This window comes from Semicossyphus pulcher, unplaced genomic scaffold, assembly GCF_022749685.1.
Source record: "Semicossyphus pulcher isolate SPU_LCO1_2020_fin unplaced genomic scaffold, fSemPul1.0.p SCAF_22, whole genome shotgun sequence".
NCBI lineage: Eukaryota > Metazoa > Chordata > Actinopteri > Labriformes > Labridae > Semicossyphus > Semicossyphus pulcher.
The window spans coordinates 10852959-10878022 of NW_027211696.1; the positions used below are offsets into that span (position 1 = coordinate 10852959).

A 25064-nucleotide genomic window follows, 5' to 3' on the forward strand; every position below is an offset into this window, starting at 1 on the left:
GGCTATATCACAGCCCACAGTCAGAAACCACGGTTCTGGAACATCCTCTCTAATTGTCATCTGTCGTCAAGAGAAGCATCTAACCAAGTAAATAAGAGATGATGCACATGAGATCCTAAGTTTCCTCTGTTCCTCTATTTTCTGTTGGAAAGCAAATGTAGAATTCCCCGAGCTGCGAATGTTGGAAAGCAAAGTTTTCTCCTCTCTGTGCTAACTTGTTTGTTTTTCAAAGCGCAAAAAATTCCTCCTGGTGGGATACATTTAATGCGGCTGCAGAACATCAGGTGTGTGTAGGCGAATATGTGGGTTCTAGATGTGTGTGTGTGTAAGAGTGTTGATACTCAATACTGCTTCTTTGTTTCATATTAAAATGAATCCCAGATGGGCTTTTGACAGTCGGTTACATGCATGATCAGCTGCTAAGAACACCAGGCAAACACATGACCTCTCGCATATCTAACGCTTTGCAGTAACATGTTTAAAGCCACAGGAAACCAAGATTCACAACAGCCTTCTAACTACGCAATATATGATCCTATGTGATAATAGTAAGTATTTGGAAGGATCATATATCCCACTTGGCCTGGGAGCGCGTGGGAAATGTTGATTATGTCCATATTGATAGCGACTTAAGCTGGCACACGCAAGTGGCAAGTGTCTGTGCCCGAATCCACCAGCGCCTGCATTTTCTACGTCGGCTCAGAGTGTTTGGTGTCTGTAGGAATATTATGTTGATTTTCTACAGAGCAACCATTGAATCTGTCTTACGGTATGGCATTATCAGCTGGTTCAGCAACCTAACGGTTAAATCAGATCAGATCAGATATTCAGATATTAAATCTGATTAAAACTGCAGGGAAAATCATGGGTATGATAGCACTTGTAACTCCCCAAGACCTGTTTGAACAATCAATCCTTAGACTTGCTGGTAACATCTTATCCGACACATCTCACGTACTGCACTCTGAATATGTTTTATTGAACTCAGGAAGGAGGTATAGAGTCCCTCTATGTAAGCACAACAGATATAAGCATTCGTTCACCCACTCTCAGTCAAGCTCATCAATGGACAGATTGTTCAGGATGGACGGAAATGATCAGGGGCTATGTGACGCTGAATTTGCACAGAGATGAATTGCACTTTATGAATTGCACTTTACGAATTGCACTTTATGTGACTCTGCTGAGTATTTTATTTCTTATGTATTGTTCATTGTTATTTCTGACTATTGTATGTGTGTAGTGGAATGTTGTTGTGGGTGGAATGTCCTGTCTGCAGCAGACCCCTCTGTCCGAGACAAGTTTCTCCCACGGGAGACAAATAAAGATACCTTGACCTTGATGTTGCTAGCTAGAGGGACGTCTGGGCTAAGTTGCTTTGCCTGCTGCCACCGCGACCGAACCCTGGAAGTGGAAGCTAGCTAAACTAGCTTAACTAGCTTAAATCCAATGTCAAAATAATGTTGTTTACGTTTCTGTAAAGGTTACTGATATTGGGTTTGAATTGGGTGTGGTAATGCTAGAGTATTTATTACATTTCTAGTACTGCAACTAAAGAATAAGTAAAGTCAAACTGCAGCTATTTGGCTGCGTACACCCTGTTTTAGCGTGTCTGTGTTGGCGTAGGGAGTTTAGCCCTGTAATAGCCAGCACTAGCTAATGCTACAGAGCGAATTAACATGGTATTCCTAGCTTATATAGCAAATAGGGCCCCCTTAGCTAGCCTTGCATGTGTTTGATACGTGTAGCAAAACATTGTGTAATTTATCGTGACAGTTGAAATGAATAATTTATAGATATGATCAGCTAGCATCCACAGTTTTGAGAAAGGGTCCAAACAGCAAAATTAATCAGGTTATTTCTAATAGTTATAAAGGTTCATTTTCACTCAGATTTGTGTGGATGCTTACTGAGATTATAAACTTTGATATCACACATTTTTTTCTGTTTTAATCTACCCGCTACAATTACACTATCATTATTTGTCACTACTTGATTTGAGGTGGCCTAGTTAAGCCACTCTAATGAGGCACCTGTAGCCAACTGTATACTGTGTTTACCTTTAAAGTGATGCCAGCGCACCCTGCTTTTAGCACACAGGCTTATTCCCTTGTACGGCTGACCTTTCCGATGCACCTGCCTTTAATAAAGCACCAATTAAAAATCTCATTAGGAGCTTGGAGTTCGACATTTTTATTTGAATTGTTTCTGTAATTCAAAGTTTGAAACCTCCAGCAGTCAATATGGGAGGCAGAAGTTGGCTAATGAATGCTGCTCTTATTGCACTAATGCTAATAATCTTATAGTATAATTGCAAAATACATTGTCATTGTCACTGAGACTTACTTAGAGTCGTGTTATGTGAGTTTTGCACATATTGTTATGTTCCTATACATGTGTACTAATAGAAAATATGAATATACAGGTAGCACTCCTTTGATTAACACCTGAATAACTTTGAAGTAGAATGTAAGGCATAAAATAAAAAGGCCTCCATTTCTGTAGACTGCGTTATTCACAGCTGTACATTAGCAGTCGTGTCAGAATGCTATAGAAGAAATCATATGAATTAGATACCACCCTTGGATATGTATCGACATTTTCACTCCTGCAATAAAACCACTTTTCAGCAAGTTCATTAAAATTATCACAGCACATGGAGCTCTCATTATTTCTCTAATTCCTTTAACTTGTCGTGGGAGCTGTGCGCTCTCACTTCTGTTTTTCAGAACCCCACACTGAGAGGAGTTCATTTCTCAGAAAGCAAACCTCACATTATACCGTGTCCCCGAGTCGCTTTTCAACTTGAAAGACCGGGGAGAATAAAAGGAAGGTGGTTTTGAAGCTTTCCGAGACAAGGAAAACAAGGTTTGAAGGCGAAAAAAAGAAGACGGGTGAGTGGGACGGGGAAGAACACTGTAAAGTTGAACTGTCTTCATTACGCGTCGCCTCTGCAGAGCCTTTTCTAATATGCCCATCACCTGCCTTTCTCTTAATGACTTGCTATTTCTGGATACATAGAAATGAAGAGACAAGATCCCCAGTAATTCTCCGAGCCTTCGGTGGAGGATCTCTAAGGACGTTTTTTTTTTCCTGCCTTCTTCATATCACATCGTATGTCACATTAAAGGGACAATGCAGCCATATTCGACACATGTAATAGCAACATTTCTTTAGTTAATCTATAACATTCCTTGTATGACAATCAAAATAAGCATTCTCTATTATTAGATTATTAAAAGCCATTTTTAAAGCAACTTTTGTCTGAAATGATCAACTTTGAAACGTCTAATTTTAGCCATGGCACCCTCATGTGCGTAACTCAAGCACACCGCATTTAATCTGTCAAGCCTGCTTGTGGCGAATGCAAATTAGATGTAAACTGCTTCAAACGTGGCTCCTGCAAAAAAAAAAAATCTGGGTCATATTGTATACACGTCAAATTTTCTCTCACCTCACGATGCTTTAAATGCTAAAACCACCGCCAACCAAAAAAACCTGCAGCATCATGTGGAAATCTGCATATAGAAGGCTGGTGTAAATCAGTCCACAGTGACTGTATGGATAGGTGACCTTGCAGAGGGATGCAGGAAGCACACTCCCCCTGTAGGAATGCATACATGCCGGCTGCATGCATGAGTGAATATAGAGTACACACGCCACAGTCAGACACTATACAGTCCTGATAGCATGCAAGCACGTATACACACAGCTAATGGAGCATCTTCCTGCAAAAACACACTTCCCTACACACTCGTGCTGACATTTTCTTTCCATTAAAACACTCCACTGGGTGTCTTATTTTCAATCCTAAATGACCCTCCCTTCCCCACTGGAACCACGCTTGCAGCAAATCAGGTTCAGCTATACAAAGACAAACAACCACATGTCATTTATTTCCATCAGCACGGTATAATATTGATAACAGTGGGGAGAGGACACTCTTTATATTGACTGTTATTTCAGTCTAAGAACCCCACTGACTAATATTATATGTGGAGATACCTTGTCATGTCCCTATCAAACATTCACGTGACACGCATCCTGCCTAGTAGTCACTTAAAGGGATAGTTTGGGTTTTTGAAGTTGGGCTGTATGAGGTACTTATTCATAGTAAGTGTACTACAAACAGTAGATAACAGTCAGCACAGCCCCTGTTAGGAGAAGCCGGCCGGAGTTCCTACACAGAAGCTATCTAAGCACCTCTGCAGACAAGGCCAAGAGTACTTAAAAGAGTCCTACATATACATAACATTTCAGTTAGATGAGGTATTATGCTGTTTGACATTTTAAGACATATAACAATGTCGGATGTCCAGACTAAACGTCGGTGGAGTTTCAAACCTGTAGGTAAAAGCATGTTGGAGTAATCCCCAGGATTCTCAGCTCAGTCTGCAGGCTGCTGTGAACGACTGTTTTTTCTACACGCTGCACTTTGTGACGTCACAAAGTGCAGCCTCAGCAGGCTTTGTACGCCAATCAGAAGAAAGTGGGCTTGTAGGGGCGGGTTTCTTAAAGAGAAAGAGTCGTTCCAGGCAGAGGCTGTTTGAGGGCCTGCACAGAGTGAAATATGAAGCTTCAAAAATTTGCATAATACCCCCCTCCGCATAACGGCCTTGTATCCCTACGGATGTAGCGCAGCTGTTTGGGTCAGCTGTTTGTAGAAGAGACAACAAATGAAAGAAAACACAATATTATGAAAACGCTGAAGTTCCATTCAGGAACTTCCCCTTTAACATTACATTATTGTTACGCCTTAAAAACCTGACTTTATGTATAAAGTTACCGCACACTGAACTAGACAATTGTCTGATTACGTTGTAATCTTTTCTGCACTCAATCATCATCAGTCAGATTACTGCTGTTTACTAGTTTTGTACATAACTTATTCTAATGTAATAGCTTTTCCTTGATTATATTTATATAGTCTTATTTTGGGTTAATGTCATATTTCTTTAATGCTCTTAATGTTCTGTTTTCAACTCTGCAAAGAACTTTGAATTGCTATACATACGAATGGTGCTTTATAAATAAACTTCTCATTCTGATTCTTAAATGAATATTTTGTCCTTTAAAGGCATCACAGTTGTGCAGCCCTGTACGGTTTGGAAAGAAGTGAAAATGATGATTAATCCAGATTTAGGCACGAGACAGAACTGAATTATGATTTATGCATCTGTAAAAATCCCAAATATCTTTGCACTAAATGGAGTCTTTTTTTCCTGGTTAATAAAACAGCTGCCGTACATAAATAGAGACAAATGATGTACAGCAGGAATCCCCCATACTGTACAATCACATTACAGCGTAACCCCAGGCCTGCTTCTGTCAGTACTGTGCCTGTTTCCTGTACATCTGTGTGTGTCTACGGATGTTTGCATGCTGCTGTGGCTTTATATGAGTGTGCATTAACACAACTTTAAGGTGCATGTACATTTCTTCTTTACTTTTATTTTAACGTGTATGTGCCATTTATAACACAGCAGTGGTTGAGGTTTATTTTTAATGCACAAGGGGAGAAATAAGACAACGACAAGCATTAGTTTAAGCCGATGTATTTCTAGATATGTGAGTCTCAGGTAAATAACAAGGCAAAGATTCTTCTTCTTCCGAGGGCGGCAGCAGCACAGCGGGGATACATCTTGGTTTTGATTAACGTTCACATGTAGCTAAGACCTCTTAAGCAGTGCTGAGGCTCAGGGAGACAGAACGGGGTATCAGGGATGAAAGGTTTGATAAATTCAGGCAGCCAGTACGCACATAGTCTATCAGGGCACACATTTAGTGGCAAGCGATTGGATATAAGCTGCACAAAGGAAACATGGAGAAAGCTGTTTCTTTCTCTTTAAAGCATATCTTTTTCATTACAAGTGAATTGCATACTTTTAACGTCATGTTAACAATAAAACCAGTGCTCCTTTGAGACTAAATGTAACCTTAACAACAGTTTATAATGTGTTTTCAGTATTCCAACAACTACAGCTTGCACAGCGTGTGAAACCTGTAGGAGTCCAATAACAATCAAACAATTGTTTGCATTTCTCGCTGATGAAAAGACGACTGAGTTTATAATGAGAGAGCTTTGCATTAGCGCCGGCACAGATGTCTGATGCCATCAGAGATTGATTGGTACATGTCCTGCTGGCTGCCCTGATGTTTACGTGCTGTTCCGCCGCCTCATTAGTAGTCTGATAATGACACTGTAAATCAAATAGTGCTTGCAAAAATTATACACAGAATAGATTTTGTTGTGATGAACTGCAGATACACAATTGGTAAGTTTTTCATTTATATAACAACTGATATTAAATAGCATTCTTCTTGTCTGCTACAGCAAATGTATCTGTTCTGTGTCCTCCCTTTGAGAAGATTTTTTTTAATATATGTTCCAGTTGATGACTCCACAAATGTCATTTGGTGTATTGTACCAGAGTTAGCTTAAAGCGCCTGTGAGATACTTTTTATTTGTGTTGATTTTTGCGCCCCCTGTGGACAAAGCCGTACCTCTTGTACATCCTGTACATGCTTAAGTGTTGGTTTTTAACAAAAAATCTCATCCTGCTTTCTTTAACAGTCATATGTATCACCCACTTTAAATTTCATCTGACACCTACCCCCCCGCCAGCGATTTCAGGCATTAAAAATAACTATATAGAAATAATCAATGTTGTTGCTGATGGTCTGTTTTGTTTTTGTTGGTCATATAGAGTCATCAGAATTAATTTCAGTCTGTTTCATAACCAGTGAAAAACTCCTCACAGGAGCTTTAAAGCTAATTTTTAATTGTACAAGAAAAGTGCATAACAGGAGCGATAATAAAATATTACCAGTAACACGTAAAGACAACAGCAACAATGGCAAAAAACAAATAAACAGACAAACAATAGCAATAAACTTAGTCAGTAAGAGTTTATATAGCTTGCGTGAGTGCGTGAGTGAGTGAGCGATCAACAGAAGGTGCCTGTAAATTAAAGGATGAAATCAGTTCTAAGTCTGAAAAAAGTAAAAAAAAATAATAATAATAATAATAAAAAATGGAAAAAGGGAAGAACATAGTAACATACTATCCTTAACAATAAATTAATTAATTTAAAAAAAAACGCTGAAAAATTAGTCAGGAAGAGAAATAAGAAAAAAAAGGTTATTTTCATCCATATTCCCTTGGCAGATCTCAATTAAAAAAATTAAATTGCATTGTTGTAAATTCTGGTTGATGTAGATTAACATTGAGAAGAACATTAAGAACACACATTTTGACCTGCAACGTGACCTGTTTGCTCAACAAGCTAACATTCATCTTCTAAAAGGGCACGGCTCACGTCAGATTGCAGACTATAGCTAGCTAATTAGCTTGTCTAACTGCAGCGCTTTAAACTGTGTTAAAGCCCCCCGTGAGGAGTTTGAGCTGGTAATTAAGCAGACTGAAATTATTACTGATGCCTCTTTATGAACTACAAAAGCAAACAAGAGCATCAGCGAGAAGATTTGCTTTGTCTATGTAGTCATTTTTAATGTCCATCAGCGCTGCTGCCGGGTAGGTGTCAGGCGTGGCGCTGCTGAAAGGGCCTTTGTTTACATTTTCCACAGCAAGGAGTCACAGTGAGTGATCCGTATGACTGTTAAAAGTAGAATGAGATTTTTTTTATCAGAAAACACTACGTATGCATGTATAAGACAAGATCTGAAAAGAAATACGAAGTACCCTTTTGTTTCTAGGGGTGGCCAAGATTGACAAGAAATGATCATAGTAGCTTTAATGTAGCTGCAAATGTCACTTTCACTCGGATAGATGCTGCTCTCGTGCTTACTTTTCGGTCCCACTAACAAGACGATGTCTGCCAATGACATGTTAGCTACAGTGCAAGTTTGTTTACTTTATTGCCCACTTTTTACAGTGTAACATGGCACGTCTGACAGCCCGTCAGCTGCTGTCAATCACACACTGACACCGAAATGCCCCTCCTGAGACATTTCTGATATTCCCCTGAGACATTTCTTCTCCTCTTTGGTAAGAACTATAAACAATACATTTAAAGAACGTAGATATTCTTAGCCGCAAAAAGAGACAGGTCGTTGGGATTTCAGTTGTTTTCATTAACTGAATTTTACATCTTTGACACAGTTCAAGGTTACATTTCCTTCAGGGAGCATAACTCATTTTGTTACTGTTTTGTTTTGGTTTTAAGATAACTGCCATCCATCACAGGAAACACTTCTGTGATATGAGGCGAAGAGCCAAACTAAGGTTGGCAGAGAGCCATTCGGGACATTTCGTTGAAGAGCAGGGGCTTCCACAAGCTTTTCCCTGACATCTGCACAATATGCAGCCATCTTCAAATTAGAGGATCTTTTCTCATCAAAATGGCTGGTGCATTGTTAAAGTACTTTTTCGAAGGGGTTTTGTTTTTCTTTAGGAGCAAATGGGTGCTGCGCGGGTTTAATCAGGAAGATTTTTTGACTGCAAGACAACACAAGAGGCTTTGTGTAAGAAGCCATGAGAAGTCACTGATTCAAATTGAGTGCATGCCAGTTGAATTCTGTATTTTCTAAAGCCGGTTTGTTAAGGTTTTTATACAGTATGAAGCGGTGTGGGCGGCAAGTATTGCATTAATAGTTTGTTATTGTCATAAAAGTCATGAAAGTCTTAAGAAAACTTATTTACACAATATTATAAAAGAAAGAGAATATAAAATGGAGAATATGGTGAAGTACAACAGTAAAATTATCTTTCATGTATCCCTTAGAGATAAGAACAGAAGCCATACTGCAGAATGAGTGTTTTAATTTTGAAATATTGCAAACATTTTACAATACTCCTTAACTTTTACCAAAGCAACATTTTGATTTCAGGACTTCTCCTTCTCAAGGCCAATATTTAGACTACATGTCGCAGGCGGACACGAGAAGGACATTTTACTGGTTTTTACTTTATTTTCACACTTAAAGCTCCTGTGAGGAGTTTTTTGCTGGATATGAAACAGACTGAAATGAATTCCGATTACTCTATATGAGCTACAAAAGCAAACCAGACCATCAGCGACCACACTTATTATTTCTGTACAACTATTTTTAATGCCAGAAACTGCTCGCGGGGGGACGGGGGGTGGTGGTGCATGCATGCTGCCTTTGTTTACATTTCCCAGGGCAAACATTTAAAGTGAGACATACATACGACTGTTAAAGAAAGCAGGATGAGATTTTTTAGAGGTGAGGCTTTGTCCACAGGGGCGCCAAAATCAACACAAATAGAAAGTTCTTCACAGGAGCTTTAACAAAGATAAAACAGTTCCTACTCTGAACTCTGCTTGCATGTTTTCCCGGCTGCTGATAAATTACCACAGCTTTCTTGCTAACTCTTGCTAACTAACAAAAAAAAAACATAAAAGAAGAAGAACTCTTCTTCTATGATCTGCTGTGTGTAGATCAAACTGCTTAAAAAGGCGGTATTCTGCTAATTTCAAGCCTCATATTTCACTCTGTGATACCTGTGGAGTAGCTTAGCATAATTTACAGTAAAAAAATAAACAAATGTTTCTCACACTGGTGCTCTGTGCAGGCCCTCATACAGCCTCTGCCTGAAACGACTCAGTCAGCTCTGTCCCTTTAGGAAACCATGCCCGCTACAAGCTCAATTTCTTCTGAGCCTGCTGAGGCTGCACTTTGTGATGTCACAAAGTACAGAAAAAACTGTCTGAAACCTGCCGTTCACAGCAGACTGAGCTGAGAAGCCTGGGGATTACTCCAACATACATCCAACATTGTAACATTATATACATGTCTGAGAATGTGAAACAGCATCATACCCCATCTTTAAGTACGTCTTCCACCCCTGCCAGTATCTATACCTTGATGTTTGCCTCAGGCTGATAATTATCATAGCTGTAAAACCTTCTTTGATAGAACAAAATCTACATATTTCAATGTATTTAGTGTCAGGAAGAAAAAGTACCAGATAATCAGCAGCTTTATTCATTGCATATTGTTTTACATTATGCCATCTGCATGCATTTGCATATTAATTTTCTGGATACAAAGACATATGAACTAAAAGAAGGCTCTTCTCTCTATGACCGCTGGAGAATCTATGCAAAGAAAAAGCTGCTTGTTGGCACGGCATCATAAATATGTTACAATCGTCTTCATTATTGTTGTTATTATTATAGTGTAAGGATTTAATGTAATAATCATGAATAAAACTATGTTAATGCTGAAGAATAATTCAGATATTTTCAAAATAAAAGACTGGAAATCAAGCGGCTTACAAATTTTGACACAGCTGCTATATTAGAAAATCATTAATACATAATGAAACGAATCCCTCAGAGGTCAAAGTACCAACTGTCTGACAAAAAAAAATGTTATTGGTACAAAGTGGACTTGACTTTCAACCTGCTTACTCACAGACAGGAAATGTCTCAAACATTTCTGCAGTATTGACACACGCTTTTCATCCTGATTGTAAGTTTGCACTCCAAAGCAGGTCTCACAGCCGTGCTGAATCAATATTGGAGGAGCAAAGCCCTTGTTCTCTCTGTTTATAGATCCGTGCCTTCTGCTGGACTCTGCTTCCTCTGCACATTCTGATCACAGTCTGTCTGCTGCCAACGTGACCGGAGAGCTGCAACTCATGCTGCCTTTATTTATAGTGCAGAGATGCCGGGATGCAAGTTCAGCGGACATGATTTTGGGTTACGGTAGATAAGAGTCTTTAAAAATTAGACAAACATTTTTCTAAAACTTCATTTGTTGCTATTTTAAGCAATTTTACTCTTATTTCAGGGGCATTTTTTATTGCATTAAATCAATCTTACTAAATAAATTCATCTTCTTTGTGCAAATCAACACAGTTACTTTAGCCGTGCATTAGACCTTCTATAGATTTACAGTAAAGAGGTCAAGAGACCTGCTCTCCCTGGTGCCCTGGACTGTCCTCCCAGCCCATTAGAAAACTGTCTGCTGCTTTTAAATGAGATGAAGAGTGTTAATGTGATTGGCTATTAAGAAAGCCTGCGCCAACTCTATTCTTATTCAGTGATTATAATATTCTTAAATGCTGTACAATCCCTATTTCACTCCTTTTCAGAGCAAAAAGAGAAAAAAAAAGAAATTCAGTTTTTTTTATTAAAGGAGCAGTTCGCCCCTGGAAAAAGCCACTGTCGGTCAAAGCTGGTGTTCTCTGTAATCAATAGAAGTAATAATATATGAAATTGGCGCCATAGCTTTGGAGAAAGTTGTACAAACAGCTTGTGGTTTCGCCCATTCTACATTCCTACAACACCCAGCATGCATTGCGCCCCTCCCTCTGAAAGGAACGAGCGAGAAGACACTGGAGTGACATACTACCGTTTACGCTGCAGGCAACGTCTCAGAGCGGTACAGAATCTGAAATACGTCGAGAATAAACCGGCGGATTGTCTAAAAAATCTTTGGGTCTGCAGTCTACATTTCAAACCTGACGATTTTGAACGAGACATGACATCAGAGGTGGGCATCCTAGATTGAGGAAGTGTAGTTTAGCGAGCTCCCAGGCCTCCGCCAGATGACACATTTTATGTAGTCAGGTGGAGCGTCCTCCCAAGGCACAGAGTGAAACTGCATTTCTTTTCTACCATAATGGCATTAGCTCCCAATAATAGCATGATAGGACTGAGGTAGAAAATCAGCGCAGTGGCCTGCTTACAGGCACGATAAACAAACATGACCGGTAACGAGTAAGGACAACAATGACAAAGACAGATAAACAAAATCAAAAATAATAATAATAATTAAAAAAAAGTAACCAACAATAAACCAATTAAGTAAGAGTTTACACAGCGTGAGTGAATGGGTGATCAACAGGAGGCGCTCGTGTATTAAAGACTGAAATAACTAGGAGGAAAGGAAAGGGGGAAAAAGTGTGTTGTTAATGAGTGTTGAGGGCACATGTGTTAAATGAAAGCAAGAAAAAGGAACATAACATCATTATCTTTGGGACCCTCCCCTCTGGCAAGAGGCTGCAACCCATCAGGACCAAAACCTCCCGACACAAGAACGGTTTCCTCCCCTCTGCTGCCAGCCTCGTCAACAAGGCCCCGACCACACCCCACCAACATGACACGGACTCTCGTCCTCACTTAACATCACATTAATGTTAAATCTTTAATTCAGATTGATGTGTTACATTGATGCACACTGGACTTATATACTATATATATATACTTATATACTGTTTATATGTGATTTATTAATTTATTTCTTACTTTGTCCATGTTCTCTTCGTTTTCCCCGTTTTGGCTCTAGGGAGGTTGCAGACCCAATTTGGAGTCAAGAGCAGTGTTTTTCTTTTTTTAATTTATTCATTTGTTTTTCTCTTTTTTACCTCTCCCCAAATTGCCTCCTTTAACCATCCTCCCCTCGTTTCCCCAGCTCCAGTGCACTGCCATGGCACCTGCCCGCCACCATGAAATTCTACTTAAGAACGCATTCAGCATTTGTCAGCAGTGCTGGTAAATTGCAATTTTTTTACTTGGTTTGTGGTTGTTTGTTTGAACACTAATTCATGTGGAAATATTGGTCATATCGACCTTCCTTTAAGACAAAACTTAAGATTATGTATGCAATTATTTATCTGTCGTCATGTGGCCATTATCAGGAGCGTCAGCATTTATTTTGTTCATCTAATTACCAAAAAACTATGACATATAATGAACCTGGAGTTTTGGATGCTGGGGCAACACTATTCATAGTAGTGCTGCACGATTCTGGTAAAAAACTGACATTGCGTTAACTTTTTGTTCTGTGATATTTCTTGCGATTTAAAAAATACAGAAAATTTTACCTGATAAATGCAGTGCGCCTTAGTGTACATATGTAGTATGACTTTTAAGTGTATTTTCTTCAAACAAAACTACCTTCTAACTTTTTGAAATGAAAGCTCACCGTCTCTTACTTCCTGTTGGCACACCCAACCTCACGCCGTGTGTGCGCTGCAGGTGTAGCCGCGGCACGTCCGCTCAGTGAACGGTCTGTTTATGTAGCCACAGCGTTATACATAGCACTGGGGCGAGGTGCCGCTGATAATACACACACTGAAAAGCCTTGTCGCGTAACTGAAAGCATTTATCATCCAGCCGACATTGCGTGTAATGCCGGGATCAGACTACATGAATTCAGGCCGATTTTTACACGATTTCGCTTTGTCCGACAAATTTCCAGCATCGGGAATGATGAACGGATTTGTAGTGTAACATAACTGACGAACAGCGATGCTGCGTCTGGGACGCTCCACGACACCCCGACCAGAAGTCTAGCATGTCAGAATTTGTATTTTCCTTCCTAGTTTGACATCTCCTACGACATGTTCCCTGACATTGACTAATAGGATGACAGAGTGCTCTGATGCGTAAATGTATGATCTTGTCCCGCCCCCCCCCAATGACCTATGCACTGCGCAGGTGTCGTGAACAAAGATTGGTCGGCGTCATACTTGTAGTGTCTCCCGACGAAGACATGGCACAACTTTATGCCACTGTGACTGATTCATCGGTGACCATCGTGAAAGACAAAAATATTGTGTAGTCTGATCCTGGCATAACAGTAGCGGCAGCGTCGCATGCTTGTTTACAGTTTACAGGCAGGTCACACAGACTCTGCAGCACAGCGGTCTGTTCACTCTGCGCTCTGGTGAAGAGGCACACCAATGAGATATCAGATGGACTTTTCTTGTAGATTAGTGATGAAAAACCAGAAAATGTCGACACAGTAGCAGCTTGATGTGCTTCAAATAATTTGCCTCACTATCACACGTCCTGCGATGTGACTTTTGCACATGTGCACATCACAGTTCCGATGGTTAAATGATTGATCACTCAGCCCAAATTCATAGTCAGTAATTCGGCCTGAAACTGTGCATCTTAAAACACCACCTATCATTAAGCTTCCATCAGCCCACCCCTTCTGGAGTGAGTCACCGGAGCACTGCACCAACAAGAAGGAGCCATTCATTAACCACGGCCACTGTACAGAACTATCTTACACCCAATGTATACACAGCCATGTTTGTTTCACTTGATAGAGCAAACCCATTAAGCTGCTATTTTATCGTGTTAAAGGTGCGAGAGGGATCCATTGTGAGTTTCAAACAAGTCATTACAAACTCTCAGAGGAAGCGATACCTGATGGGTCAAAGACAAGCTTCCTCGCACGTCTACATCCCCATTAACCAACTCGCAAACTCGCTCAATCACCGATCCATTCTCCGCCATCTTCCACATTTAGACAGAGCCCGACCTCTCGACATACGCTACAGGTCCATCAGCCTCGATCAGCAGAGCAGACACGCCGTCCGCTCGGCTCTGCAGCAACTTTAATGTGTGTGTGTGTGTGTGTTTGTGTGGGTACTCTCCGCTCTCCACACCACCTGCCTTCCTGACTCAGCAGCCTCTGTCAGGTCTGCTTAATTTTGTCATGGTTGACTTCCTGCTACCTAGAGTCTCATCTGCCGGAGCCCCTTAATCCACTTGTCACTCACGACAACAAAAAGAGAGGGAAGGTGCTCCTTGAATGAAGACAGGGAGGTGGAGCACGGGTGGGTGCATAGAGAGAGTTGGATTGGAGGGTTTTTGTGCAGGTGCAGAGGCACAGGTGCGTGGCAGCAGCTGGGGGAGCCTCAGACTTGTGGAAAAGTTTAAAACTATGCCGAGACTATATCGAGAAGAGGGAAGAGGGAGATAGAATGCATTGCCATCCATAGAAAAGACTTCTTTTGTTATACTTAACAGAATACTTTTGCCAGACCCCTAGCCAAAAGAGACTCAAAGTCTACTTATAAAACATATAACCGAGCAGCTTGATGCGCATTGACGTTTATCAGGTTACTTTGCAAGAGTCTGGTGCATTATTTAAATAAGAGAGCCACAACGGAGTTCTGTTACTGCAGTTTTATTTGATAAAGTGTCTTTTTAAATAAGTGAAACCTATAGATTTACTTTCTGTAGCAGACAGCAGAATTCAATCAAACGAAGAATAATTTATTGCCCTATTCACATTAAAATTGTATTCTGCGATCCTCTGAATGGTAAATATTACAGGCATGAAAAACACACATTGGTGCACAGTGACCAATAGCCCAAATGCCTGGACTGGTGACTTTCACGGAAAAAATCTCAAGCAGCGCCCAGTTAGTGACGCGTTTTCCATCACCCAGCAGTGGTTGGTCTGCCAGAGAGGGTAGGCGGAGCTAAGTGGCTGCTTTTCCGGTGTTGCGAGTAAACAGTAATCTAATATGGCTGAACCAATGACTGTATGGACGACGCGTCTCCATCTACTCTCATTGTACGAAAGTGATGCCAAAATAGCCCCCATAATAGGCGCTGCCATCTTGCGATGTAGAGATCAGCAGGTGGAGCCGCCGTAGCCACTTCCGCTAACCAAAACACTAACCTGCCGGGAAAAGGATCCCGCACGCTGGCGTGTTTAACAGCAGAACAGCTTCTTGTGTTGGTCTGAAGCAGTCGTTCACAGATATGGAAACTTCAATGACTGAAGTGATTGTTTTAGTTACGTCTCCTCTCACTGTTCCTCCTCTACTCTGCTAATGTGGAACTGTCTGGCTGCAGGTGCTGTATTTGTCAATAGAGCGGAAAGATCGATGACTACAGATACAACTTCAAAATAAGTGAAAATCCAAAGAAAAAGAAACAAATTCGACAACTTCATGTCAAAGCCGTGGTGAGTCATTTATTTTGGAGGTATGTTATATTTGTTATAATTTTCTTCTATTCAATCAGTAATCAATAAAATAGTGCCAGCAGCTTTGACAGGCCTTAAATTAGCCCAGCCCATCGTTTCATACAGAGTGATTGAAATGATTGGATGGGTTGCCAATCCCTGTGCCAGAACATATCCACACAAGGTCGTCCTTTATAGGCTAAATATGTTTGAATATTCTATTGGTTACTGGATGCAAAGCAAGAAACTGTCTGTCTTCAGGTCACACAAGAGCAAATCTGAGAGGAGACACTGAATGTTGCATCGTCTGGGAGGAAGCTCCCATTAACGATACCTGACCTTGGTCTTCTAGGAGACTTGGCGAGTTCAGCACTATTAGGACAGCTGGGCAGGCTAAACAGTCCCTCTAAGGAGACGAAGAAGTGATGTATAGCTCTGACAGAGACAGGCAGTGACCTTCTGCTCTTACGAAGAACTGGCCTGAAGAACTACTGTATTCAATTACTTTAAGACCCCTGACCCCTTACCTAAAACCACTGTGTAGACATTTCTTTAAAGCTAGCTACCTGTGCATACTCTGCCCTCTGCAAGTTAAAGTTAGCAAGTTATTTGCAAAAAGAAAAGGTGCTTTTCAACCAAAAGTACCAGGAACTTTTAGTTCCAGGAGCTTCTCTTCAAGGAACTTAATGGTTCCTGTGGCCCATTGTCGCCTGCGTTTCCTAAAGCAGTCCTGGGAAGAATATGCAAATCAGCGCTGCCAGTCCAGTAGGTGGCGTTAAGAAGAAGATGAAGGCCAAACAACAAAGATGAAGCCATAAAACGCGACATACGGGCCGGTTTCATCATTTGTGCGACACTACGGAGATTCAACTTGTGCTAAACAATCTCAAAGCACGATGATAACAGTGAGCTTGCTGCTGCAGTCTTTTAAACATGGGGGGTGAAATAAAACGCTGCGAGTACTCGAACAATCAGAAAAAATCAGCACTGCAGGCCCCACCCTGAAAGTTCCTCGACCTTTGGAAAGTACTACCCCCCAAGCAGGGACTTTTTAGGGGGTAAATCAATTACCCTAGAACTATGTTTGGACCCTGGTTCCTGCTGTGGAAAAGCACCTAAAGATGGCTTGGCAGTAGGGATGCAGAGGGTGGTGTCTGTATTTTTCAGTTAAATACTTAAAAAAACCCAGCTGTACCAGCACATTTCAATAAAAAAAAGTGGCTCCAGACTCCTAATTGCCAATGTTCTCAGTCTGAAGTCAGACAGGAGAATTAAAGTTCAGATGGTCCTCATTGATATTAGCAGGAGGTGATGCAGTGCTGCAGGTTAAAAGTCTACCATCCTGTGACATTCCAATTTCTTTGCGGTGCAGCCCATTTTCAGATCTGCAATCTGCTTTCTGCTAAAAAATTGGGTGTTTGCAGAGCCATGGAAAACCAGACAAGTCCAAATAATTATGATCACCTGGGCTTGAAATTAACAGCAGCTAACTCGCTCGGTGTCAGGAAATATGGCTGTGGCAGGAGACGCAAATTGACCTGCAGCTTTGTTGACATTTCCTGAATCTTTTTCCACAAAAACACATCAATATTCAGGTCTAAAAAGTGTGTATTGTTATGCATTCTCCTCAAGTAATTGGTTTAAATTACATATTTTCAATGTACTGCACCACTGTCTCATTGTGCACTACTGTGGCATGTTTGAAGCGCCTTCAATCACAGCACAGAAGTGGCATCCTTGAAGCAAAACTGCATGTTAAAGGGAAACACATTCGTGCTGTTCATGTGTTGTTTTTGACACTTTCCAGCTGTAGACATAGCCATTTTGTGCAGCTTGATACATTAGTCATATGTACTTAAACGTTGAACATACTTTGGCGGAAAAACACCAAAAAACACGCAGATGCATTTCACAGCCAGTAATCAACACTCTGCTGCTCTGTGTTAACAGGGTCCTTATAACATACTGGAAGCACGGTGGAGGGAAGCTCTGCCTGCTGCTGAGCTGCCGACTTGTTAATCAAGTTGACGTCTTTGCACAACAAAACATCCCAGAAGCCGCGCTGCTGCGCACTCAGGTTCACTTCAGCTTTATTTTTTTCTGTTGTGATATATCGCTGTGCAAATTATGTGCATAGTAGCAAGGTCAAAGCAGACAGTTAATGCTTCCTTGCCCCTGGGCAGTATTATTTATTTGTTATACACATGGAATTTTAAAGCTTATCACTGGCACTACGTCAGGCTTTGTTTTACTGCTCTGTTTTGTCTTCAATAAAGCTGTCTGAAGTGATTTCAGTTCAGGAGGCTTGTTTGGAAAGTTATGGCAGAGATACAGAAAAAAAGTCATACCATTGCTGGCATTGTGTTTGTAAGATTAGCAATAATCTCACATCTTTCTATCAAAACCAGCATTAACTTTTTCCTGCAATTTGAGCTACAGAAGCTCTTCTGTAGAATCGGACCACACGGGCCAGCCTTCGCTCCCCATGTGCATCAATGAGCCTTGGTCGCCCATCACTGGTTCGCCGGTTTTTCCTTCCTTGGACCACTTTTGGTAGGCCCTGACCACTTCGACCACTTCGACCACTTGGACCTTGGACCAAGCACATCAATGAGCCTTGGTCGCCCATCACTGGTTCACCAGTTTTCCTTCCTTGGACCACTTTTGGTAGGCCCTGAACACCTCGGACCACGCACATCAATGAGCCTTAGTCGTCCATCACTGGTTCGCTGGTTTTCCTTCCTTGGACCACTTTTGGTAGGCCCTGATCGCTTGGACCACTTGGACATTGGACCACACGCATCAATGAGCCTTGGTCGCCCATCACTGGTTCGCCGGTTTTCCTTCCTTGGACCACTTTTGGTAGGTCCTGACCACTGCAGACCGGGAACACCCTACAAGAGCTGCAGTTTTGGAGATATCTGACCCAGCCTTCTAGCCGTCACAATTTTGCCCTTGTCAAAGTCTCCCACTTGCCAATTTTCCTGCTTCCAACACATCAACTTCGAGGACACAATGTTCATTTGCTGCCTAACATATCCCACCCACTGCCAGGTGCCATTGTAACCAGATAATCAATGTGTTCCCTTCACCTGTCAGTAGTCATAATGTCATGGCTGATTGGTGTATATAACAAGGGGGACTCTAATGCCTATGAAAATAAGTAAGTCAAGCCCTTCTTACTAAATCATTATCATAACCATGATAATTATTATTAATAATGAAAGTTTGGTTTGCAGTTGGTGTATTTGAGTTTTAATCTAAACCCCAAGCTGATAGAGCTTCACCCGAGACACAACAGAACATTTGGCCTAATTACTGGAACATGGCCATGAGGGAGGGGGTATTCCAAAACGCTGGCCTATTTGATTTTACTTGATGTTATTTATATTCTACAATTGCTTTCCCATGCGACCCCTCATGAAGTAGCATGTGCTCAGAAATCCTTTTATCTGAAGGCCGAAACACAAAGAGGAGACATTTTTACCCAAAGCGCCAATCAGTCTCCGTATGTGGCCTGATTCAGTTTGCTAATGTTAATGGTTGACTTAGTATTAAGTGTTTGATTTTTTTTCATTTGTTATATATTCTTACATGTCATAAATATGCATAGAGTAAGTACATGTTTAGAAACGCAGAGGCTACCGTTCAGTCTGTTTTACAATCCATCTGCTCCTACTCACGTCCCTACACCTGTGGGAGTATCACCTGCAAGGGGTTATTATGAATAACTTTGAAACTCTCTTCCTTTGCAATACAAGTCATTGGAATTCTTGTTCATTGTATTTGTGTTTCATTTATTTGTGATAAACACCATCTGTCTCTGGAGGAAGTGAGAATAAGGTGTTTATCTGAAATAATTTTGCTCTGTGAAAGATGCTACACCAATTTAAAAGGCACCTACTTACTTCATTGACATGCCTCTATAAGTATATGTATGCGCTTGTAAGTCTTAAGAACGATGCACTGACCTTTATGGCATTGGTGGAAATTTGGATCTCGTGCAGCTTCCTCATCGTTCCATCGCGGTCGATGAAGTAGGACGAGGCCAGCTGATGAAGGGCTTCCACGTTCTGAGTGGCGTTTACAAGCTTCCTGTCCAGCTTGTTTTTGGCCAGGTACATAGTCAGCGCCTCCTCTCCTGCGGGAAGCACAAGGGAATGGAAATATGATGAGGATTATGGGTAAATGATGCCTTGGAAGTATTTGGGGAAAAGAACTTGAAGGACTTAAAGAGCGCGCCAAGTATTTACCGTCTCAATTGAAGATGTTCTCTTAATTTAAGGTGCAATGCATAAATAACGTTAATTTGTGACAATTATCCAATTCAGGCTTATCTCGCCTGCCAATACAGCTCTTAACAGGAGAGATAAGTCAGAGGTCTAAATACCAAGGCAAGCAGTTTCAGCTTGAGAAACCAGATGCCCCAGTTTTCCAGGAACAGTCTCAGTATTTCCTGCTTTATCCCCAGCTGGCACCATCCCCAGAATTGTCCCCAGATTTACCCCTATTGGGATAGCATTATTTCCATGAGAGGTCTAGTGATATAGAATTCTTCCCCTCTAAATACCACAGGAGTTTCATCCTGTGGAGAACAAATATATCACGTCCGGTATCTTTCTCTTTTTCCCGCTACCTCAGGAAGCGAAAAGAAAAATTGAATATAAACACACAGATATGAAATAACAATTCAGATTGGAGAGATTTAATTAGCGCCAGGAAAATTAGAAAAATAGGGATGAGTACAGGAGCTCCTGCAGCTGGTTTTATAACCACGCAGAGCCTCCTGAGGAGGGTTGTACCTGTTTATCTGTACGGTTGTATTGTCTGGCATGTTCCTCGATTACCGAAGTCCCACTGATATTTTTTTCCCCATCTGTCTGAACAAGGAAATTCACTCATGTGCATGGTTAAATCAAATTACCGACCCTGTCTGGTGATACTAACGCTGCCTGGAGAGGGGATAAGTCATTTCTTTCTTACTTCTATTTTCAATTTTCATCACAGATAGGGTCTGTTTTGTTTCCACCGTCTTATCCACAATGAGATTTGAAAAGAGAGCAATGCCTTATATTGCCAAGTCGGCACACATCACAACAAGCTGATGGATACAAAAAGAAGTGAAATGCTGCCATACACAGTACATGTCTTCAGGACAAGCCTCTTGTCATTCATGTTAAGTTCGGGACAGATTGCAGAATGAACAATGGAGTTACAAACCACTTCCTGTTTCGAGGAGAAACATACAAATTTGATGGCCTGCCACGGCCACGCCGTTAGAGGATTGTACACAAGCTGACAAAGTTTGCATCTATACAGTCTCTTCTAGCTTCGCACCAAATTTTAAGTGGATCTAATGAACGCCTAAGGAGAAGTTTGTCCAAGTATGACTCCAGGAAATGGGCAAAAATATACTATTTTTATTAATTTATTCAAAATGCCAGCCTTCCTCTTTGGTTTAGGCTATGGCTCCAAGAGGCTTTTTTGTAGGTCTTGACATAATATATCTGCCTACCAAATTTCATAAATCTAGGTGAAACTGAAAGGTACAGGCTTTAACTTTGAGAACAGCAAGGAGCCACTATGGAGCCAATTTGCCACACCCATATAGATGAAATGCTGCCATATAGATGTCTTGAGGACAAGACTCTTGTCATTCACCTTAAATTTGGGACAGTTTGCAGAATGTACAGTGGAGTTACAGACCACTTCCTGTTTCGAGGAGAAACGTGCAAATTTGATGGCTTGACTTGGCCATGCCATTGGATGATTTTACACAAGCTGAAGAGCTTTGCAACATTAAGGTCTTTTCTAGCTTCACACCAAATTTGAAGTGGATCCAATGAACGCCCAAGGAGGAGTTAGTCCAAGAATGACCCCTGGAAAAGGGCAAAAATACACTATTTTTACTAATTTATTCAAAATGGCGGACTTCCTGTTTGGTTTAGGCTATGGCTCCAAGAGGCTTTTTTGTAGGTCTTGACATAATACATATGCCTACCAAATTCAATAAATCTAGGTCAAACAGGAAGCTGCAAGCTTCATTGAGAACAGCTTGGGGTCGCTATGGAGCCAATTGGCAACACCCATTCATGAGGTCTATATTCGATCATGTTAGATCTCATTTGATATTAAGAATGTAAGTTGATGGCATAACTATTGGCAGAATTAACTATTTGCCAGAATGAGGCCAAACAATCCTGCAGAGCCATTACTTTTGATGTTGGTGACTTTGTCTCGTAGAGTGTTCAAATGTGGACCTAAAATCCTAACTCATTTGCTTGAGTAAAGATGTAGAGTTCCCACTTGCAGTGTGATGTGAATTTAAAATATCTGCCACTGTTATGAGGTCAAAACTGCTGTGAATATAAAACTGATTATGCACACAAGAAATCAGCATGTCTCTAATCCCTTCTCATAAATGCAGCCTTATGAATAAATGAAAACCCAAAATGACTTCGCCCTCACCCACCAAATATGTGTCCACTACTGTATGTACTGTACATCAAGTCTAAATGTCCAAAGGTAAAAGGTGGCGGATTGTATTTAAGTGGCACCAATGACCTTTCAGTCAGCGTCTGATCACCACAAAGGGGAGGAATGTGAACGCTCAGAGCAGCAACAGGGCCAAATATTTGCAGAGCGCCAGACAATCTCTCTGATTTGCATCTCATATGTTTGTTTGTTGACACACTATAAAGGGTTGAGCTGCTTCTTCTTCTATCCACATCATATTTCCCCATTTCTCGTTCCTACAAGCAGAAACAGACGCATAAAAAGCAAACAGGCAAACAGCAATTCATATTCCGCGAGCTCACAAAACCTCGCCTTTCCAAGATTATTTGCTCAAAAGGCAAACCATATGCCTGGGACTCGTTCAAGAGCATGTCACATATGTTCAGGTTTCCCAGTGATGTGAATGGTTATTTGGCCCCCAGTGATGCATCGGGAGCTGGTCACTTAACTTGTGGTGACCGTGACTAGGGGTGGGTGGCAGTCAGGGCCAATGTCTCATGCCTGGTTAGAGTATAAGCACTGAACGGGCGAGGGCCTCCATTCTCTGACGCTGCCATGCTCTCGCTCCCTCGGGGGTTAGCAAAGTTACTTACACACACTTGACTTACACTACCGCACAAGAATAATGGTCCCACATTAAGCCGCTGATCTGCCCCTTTTTTATCTCTATTGCAACTTAGTGTGGCATAAAGGAGGTCTTCCGTGCATAAATATTTTGTGGTTATTGCTGCTGGTCAGGCAAAATCATTACCTCGCAGGCTTTAAAAAATTCATCTGTGTGCACCTTCCTGTAAGTAATACATTGTGTTACACTATTACAAGGCACCACACTGGCACACTGCCAGAATTAATCAGCTCATGCAGAGCTTATGTGTTTACAGCTGAGAGGTATTTAAAAACAATGTACTGTTTCAACTCAAAATCACTATGGGTGTGCGTGCTAGCGTGCAAAGGCATCTACTACATATTCAATTTTTTTCTCCCCTCCTTTGTGTGTGAGCATGCATATGGATGCCGATGAGGGTTATGAGTGCAAGTAGGGTTTTAAAGTAATGGAATGGCTGGGAGTGCTCCATTTGGTGGTAATGGTACAAATGTGGGTCATTTTATGGAGAACATTAAACTATACTGCTTTGTACTGTGCAGAGTAAGGAAGCTAATGGATGGAATTTTTGTTTGATTTTTTGCACAAGCCGTGCATTATTTTTTTTATGAATTAAAATATATTTTGGACTTGGGCTCTCTATGACGACCCCACAGTTAGAATCAAGATTAATGACCACCCTTCACATTTGAAAGAGGAGTAAGACAAGACTTCCCCTAGTGCCTGTGTAGCCCAACATATACACCGATCAGCCATGACATTATGACCACTGACAGGTAAAGTTATAACATTGATTATCTTGTTACAATGGCAGATGGCAGTGGGTGGGATATGTTAGGCAGCAAGTGGACATTTTGTCCTCAGAGCTGATGTGTTGAAGCAGGAAAAATGGCCAAGCTTAAGGATGTGAGCCACTTTGACAAGGGCCAAATTGTGATTGCTAGACGACTGGGTCAGAGCATCTTCAAAAGCGGTCCTAGAGAGGAAAACCGGGGCACCAGGATGCACTATAGAGAGAAGGCAATTCAGCAGAGGCAGTGTGATGCTTTGGGCAGTGTTCTGCTGGGAAACCTTGGGTCCTGCCATTCGTGTAGATGTTACTTTGACACATATCACCGACCTAAACATTGTTACAGACCAAGTATAGTTCATGGAAAAAGGTTCAGGAAATGGTTTGTTACGCAGATGATGTTATCTTATATGTGATAAAAGTCCAGAAACATCTCACCCAGAAGAGACACATCTCTTAAGACACCGACATACACACATTTTATTCAAATAAGTAAATGAATAAATGAATTGATCCAATTTTCCACTCAGCTATAACTAGATTGGTCCCTGCTTTATGCAAGAGATATTCTCAAAGTGTGGCTGTTGCTTTGAGATAGCCACGCTCTCCCTGCCCAATTATGCCCTGTACTTTTTATGTTGGCAGCAGCACAACAACGCCCACATAAAAAAGTTTGTGGCAAAGGTAGTTATGTGAGGGTTTTTTTTTTATGTGAGTAGTCTGCTGCTACAGCCCAGGGCGCAGCCCGGCGCTCTGCATATGAACTCTAGCCTCAGGCTTCAGTGACCACAAGTCATTTCGATAAAGTACTTCTTCCTCTCCGCTGCTGAGCGCATAAGACTGTTGCACTGCAAAGGTCTCTAATCCGGTCATATAGGTTGAGTAATCACTAGAGAGTTGGGAGGGAAAATCTCCACTGCTTTGATACAGTCGCTCCTAAATGAGAAGTCGTATTCTGTAGCAGGAATTGCAAGTTTTTTGGCCGTTTCTGGTCTGGTATAATCTTAGAGCTTGTTTTAGCAATATTAATGTTCATATTGGTGTGTGTGTTTGTGTGTGTTCACTGGCAAGACGACGCTTCTATTCTTGTGCCATTGTCACACTTTGCATTGGCATGCACCATAATCACATACTTATCCCTCTGTGAGGAGTTGGAGGAGTGTCTTTTTGCCCTCTTTAGCCCAATTTGCAATTCAATAGCGCGTTTGTCTTCCTACACTTTCATGAGTACTCCATCTCCACTCTCTCTCGAATCCAATGCTGTATACCTCCCTGCACAAATAGCAACAGAATTCCCATTAAAACAGCAGCTCTGTCGCTCAAAGGGGAACTGATTTCAAACATATGAGGAAGCAGAAAAGACAAATCTGTCCTCCACACTTCCCCTAAAAGAAACGTCTCTCCAAGCATTTACATACAACCTTGGTTGTGCAGGAAGTCAGTCAC

The 25064-nt window shown here is 41.3% G+C and overlaps 1 protein-coding gene across 1 annotated transcript in view; it reads right to left on the reverse strand.

The window, feature by feature from the left end:
* Positions 1 to 25064, reverse strand: part of brinp1 (bone morphogenetic protein/retinoic acid inducible neural-specific 1) — a 148303-nt gene that overhangs the window by 47189 nt on the left and 76050 nt on the right. The window contains exon 4 of the mRNA XM_069673665.1: positions 19680 to 19849. Within this exon, the coding sequence (XP_069529766.1) occupies positions 19680 to 19849 (170 nt within the window). The remainder of the gene's footprint in view (positions 1 to 19679; positions 19850 to 25064) is intronic.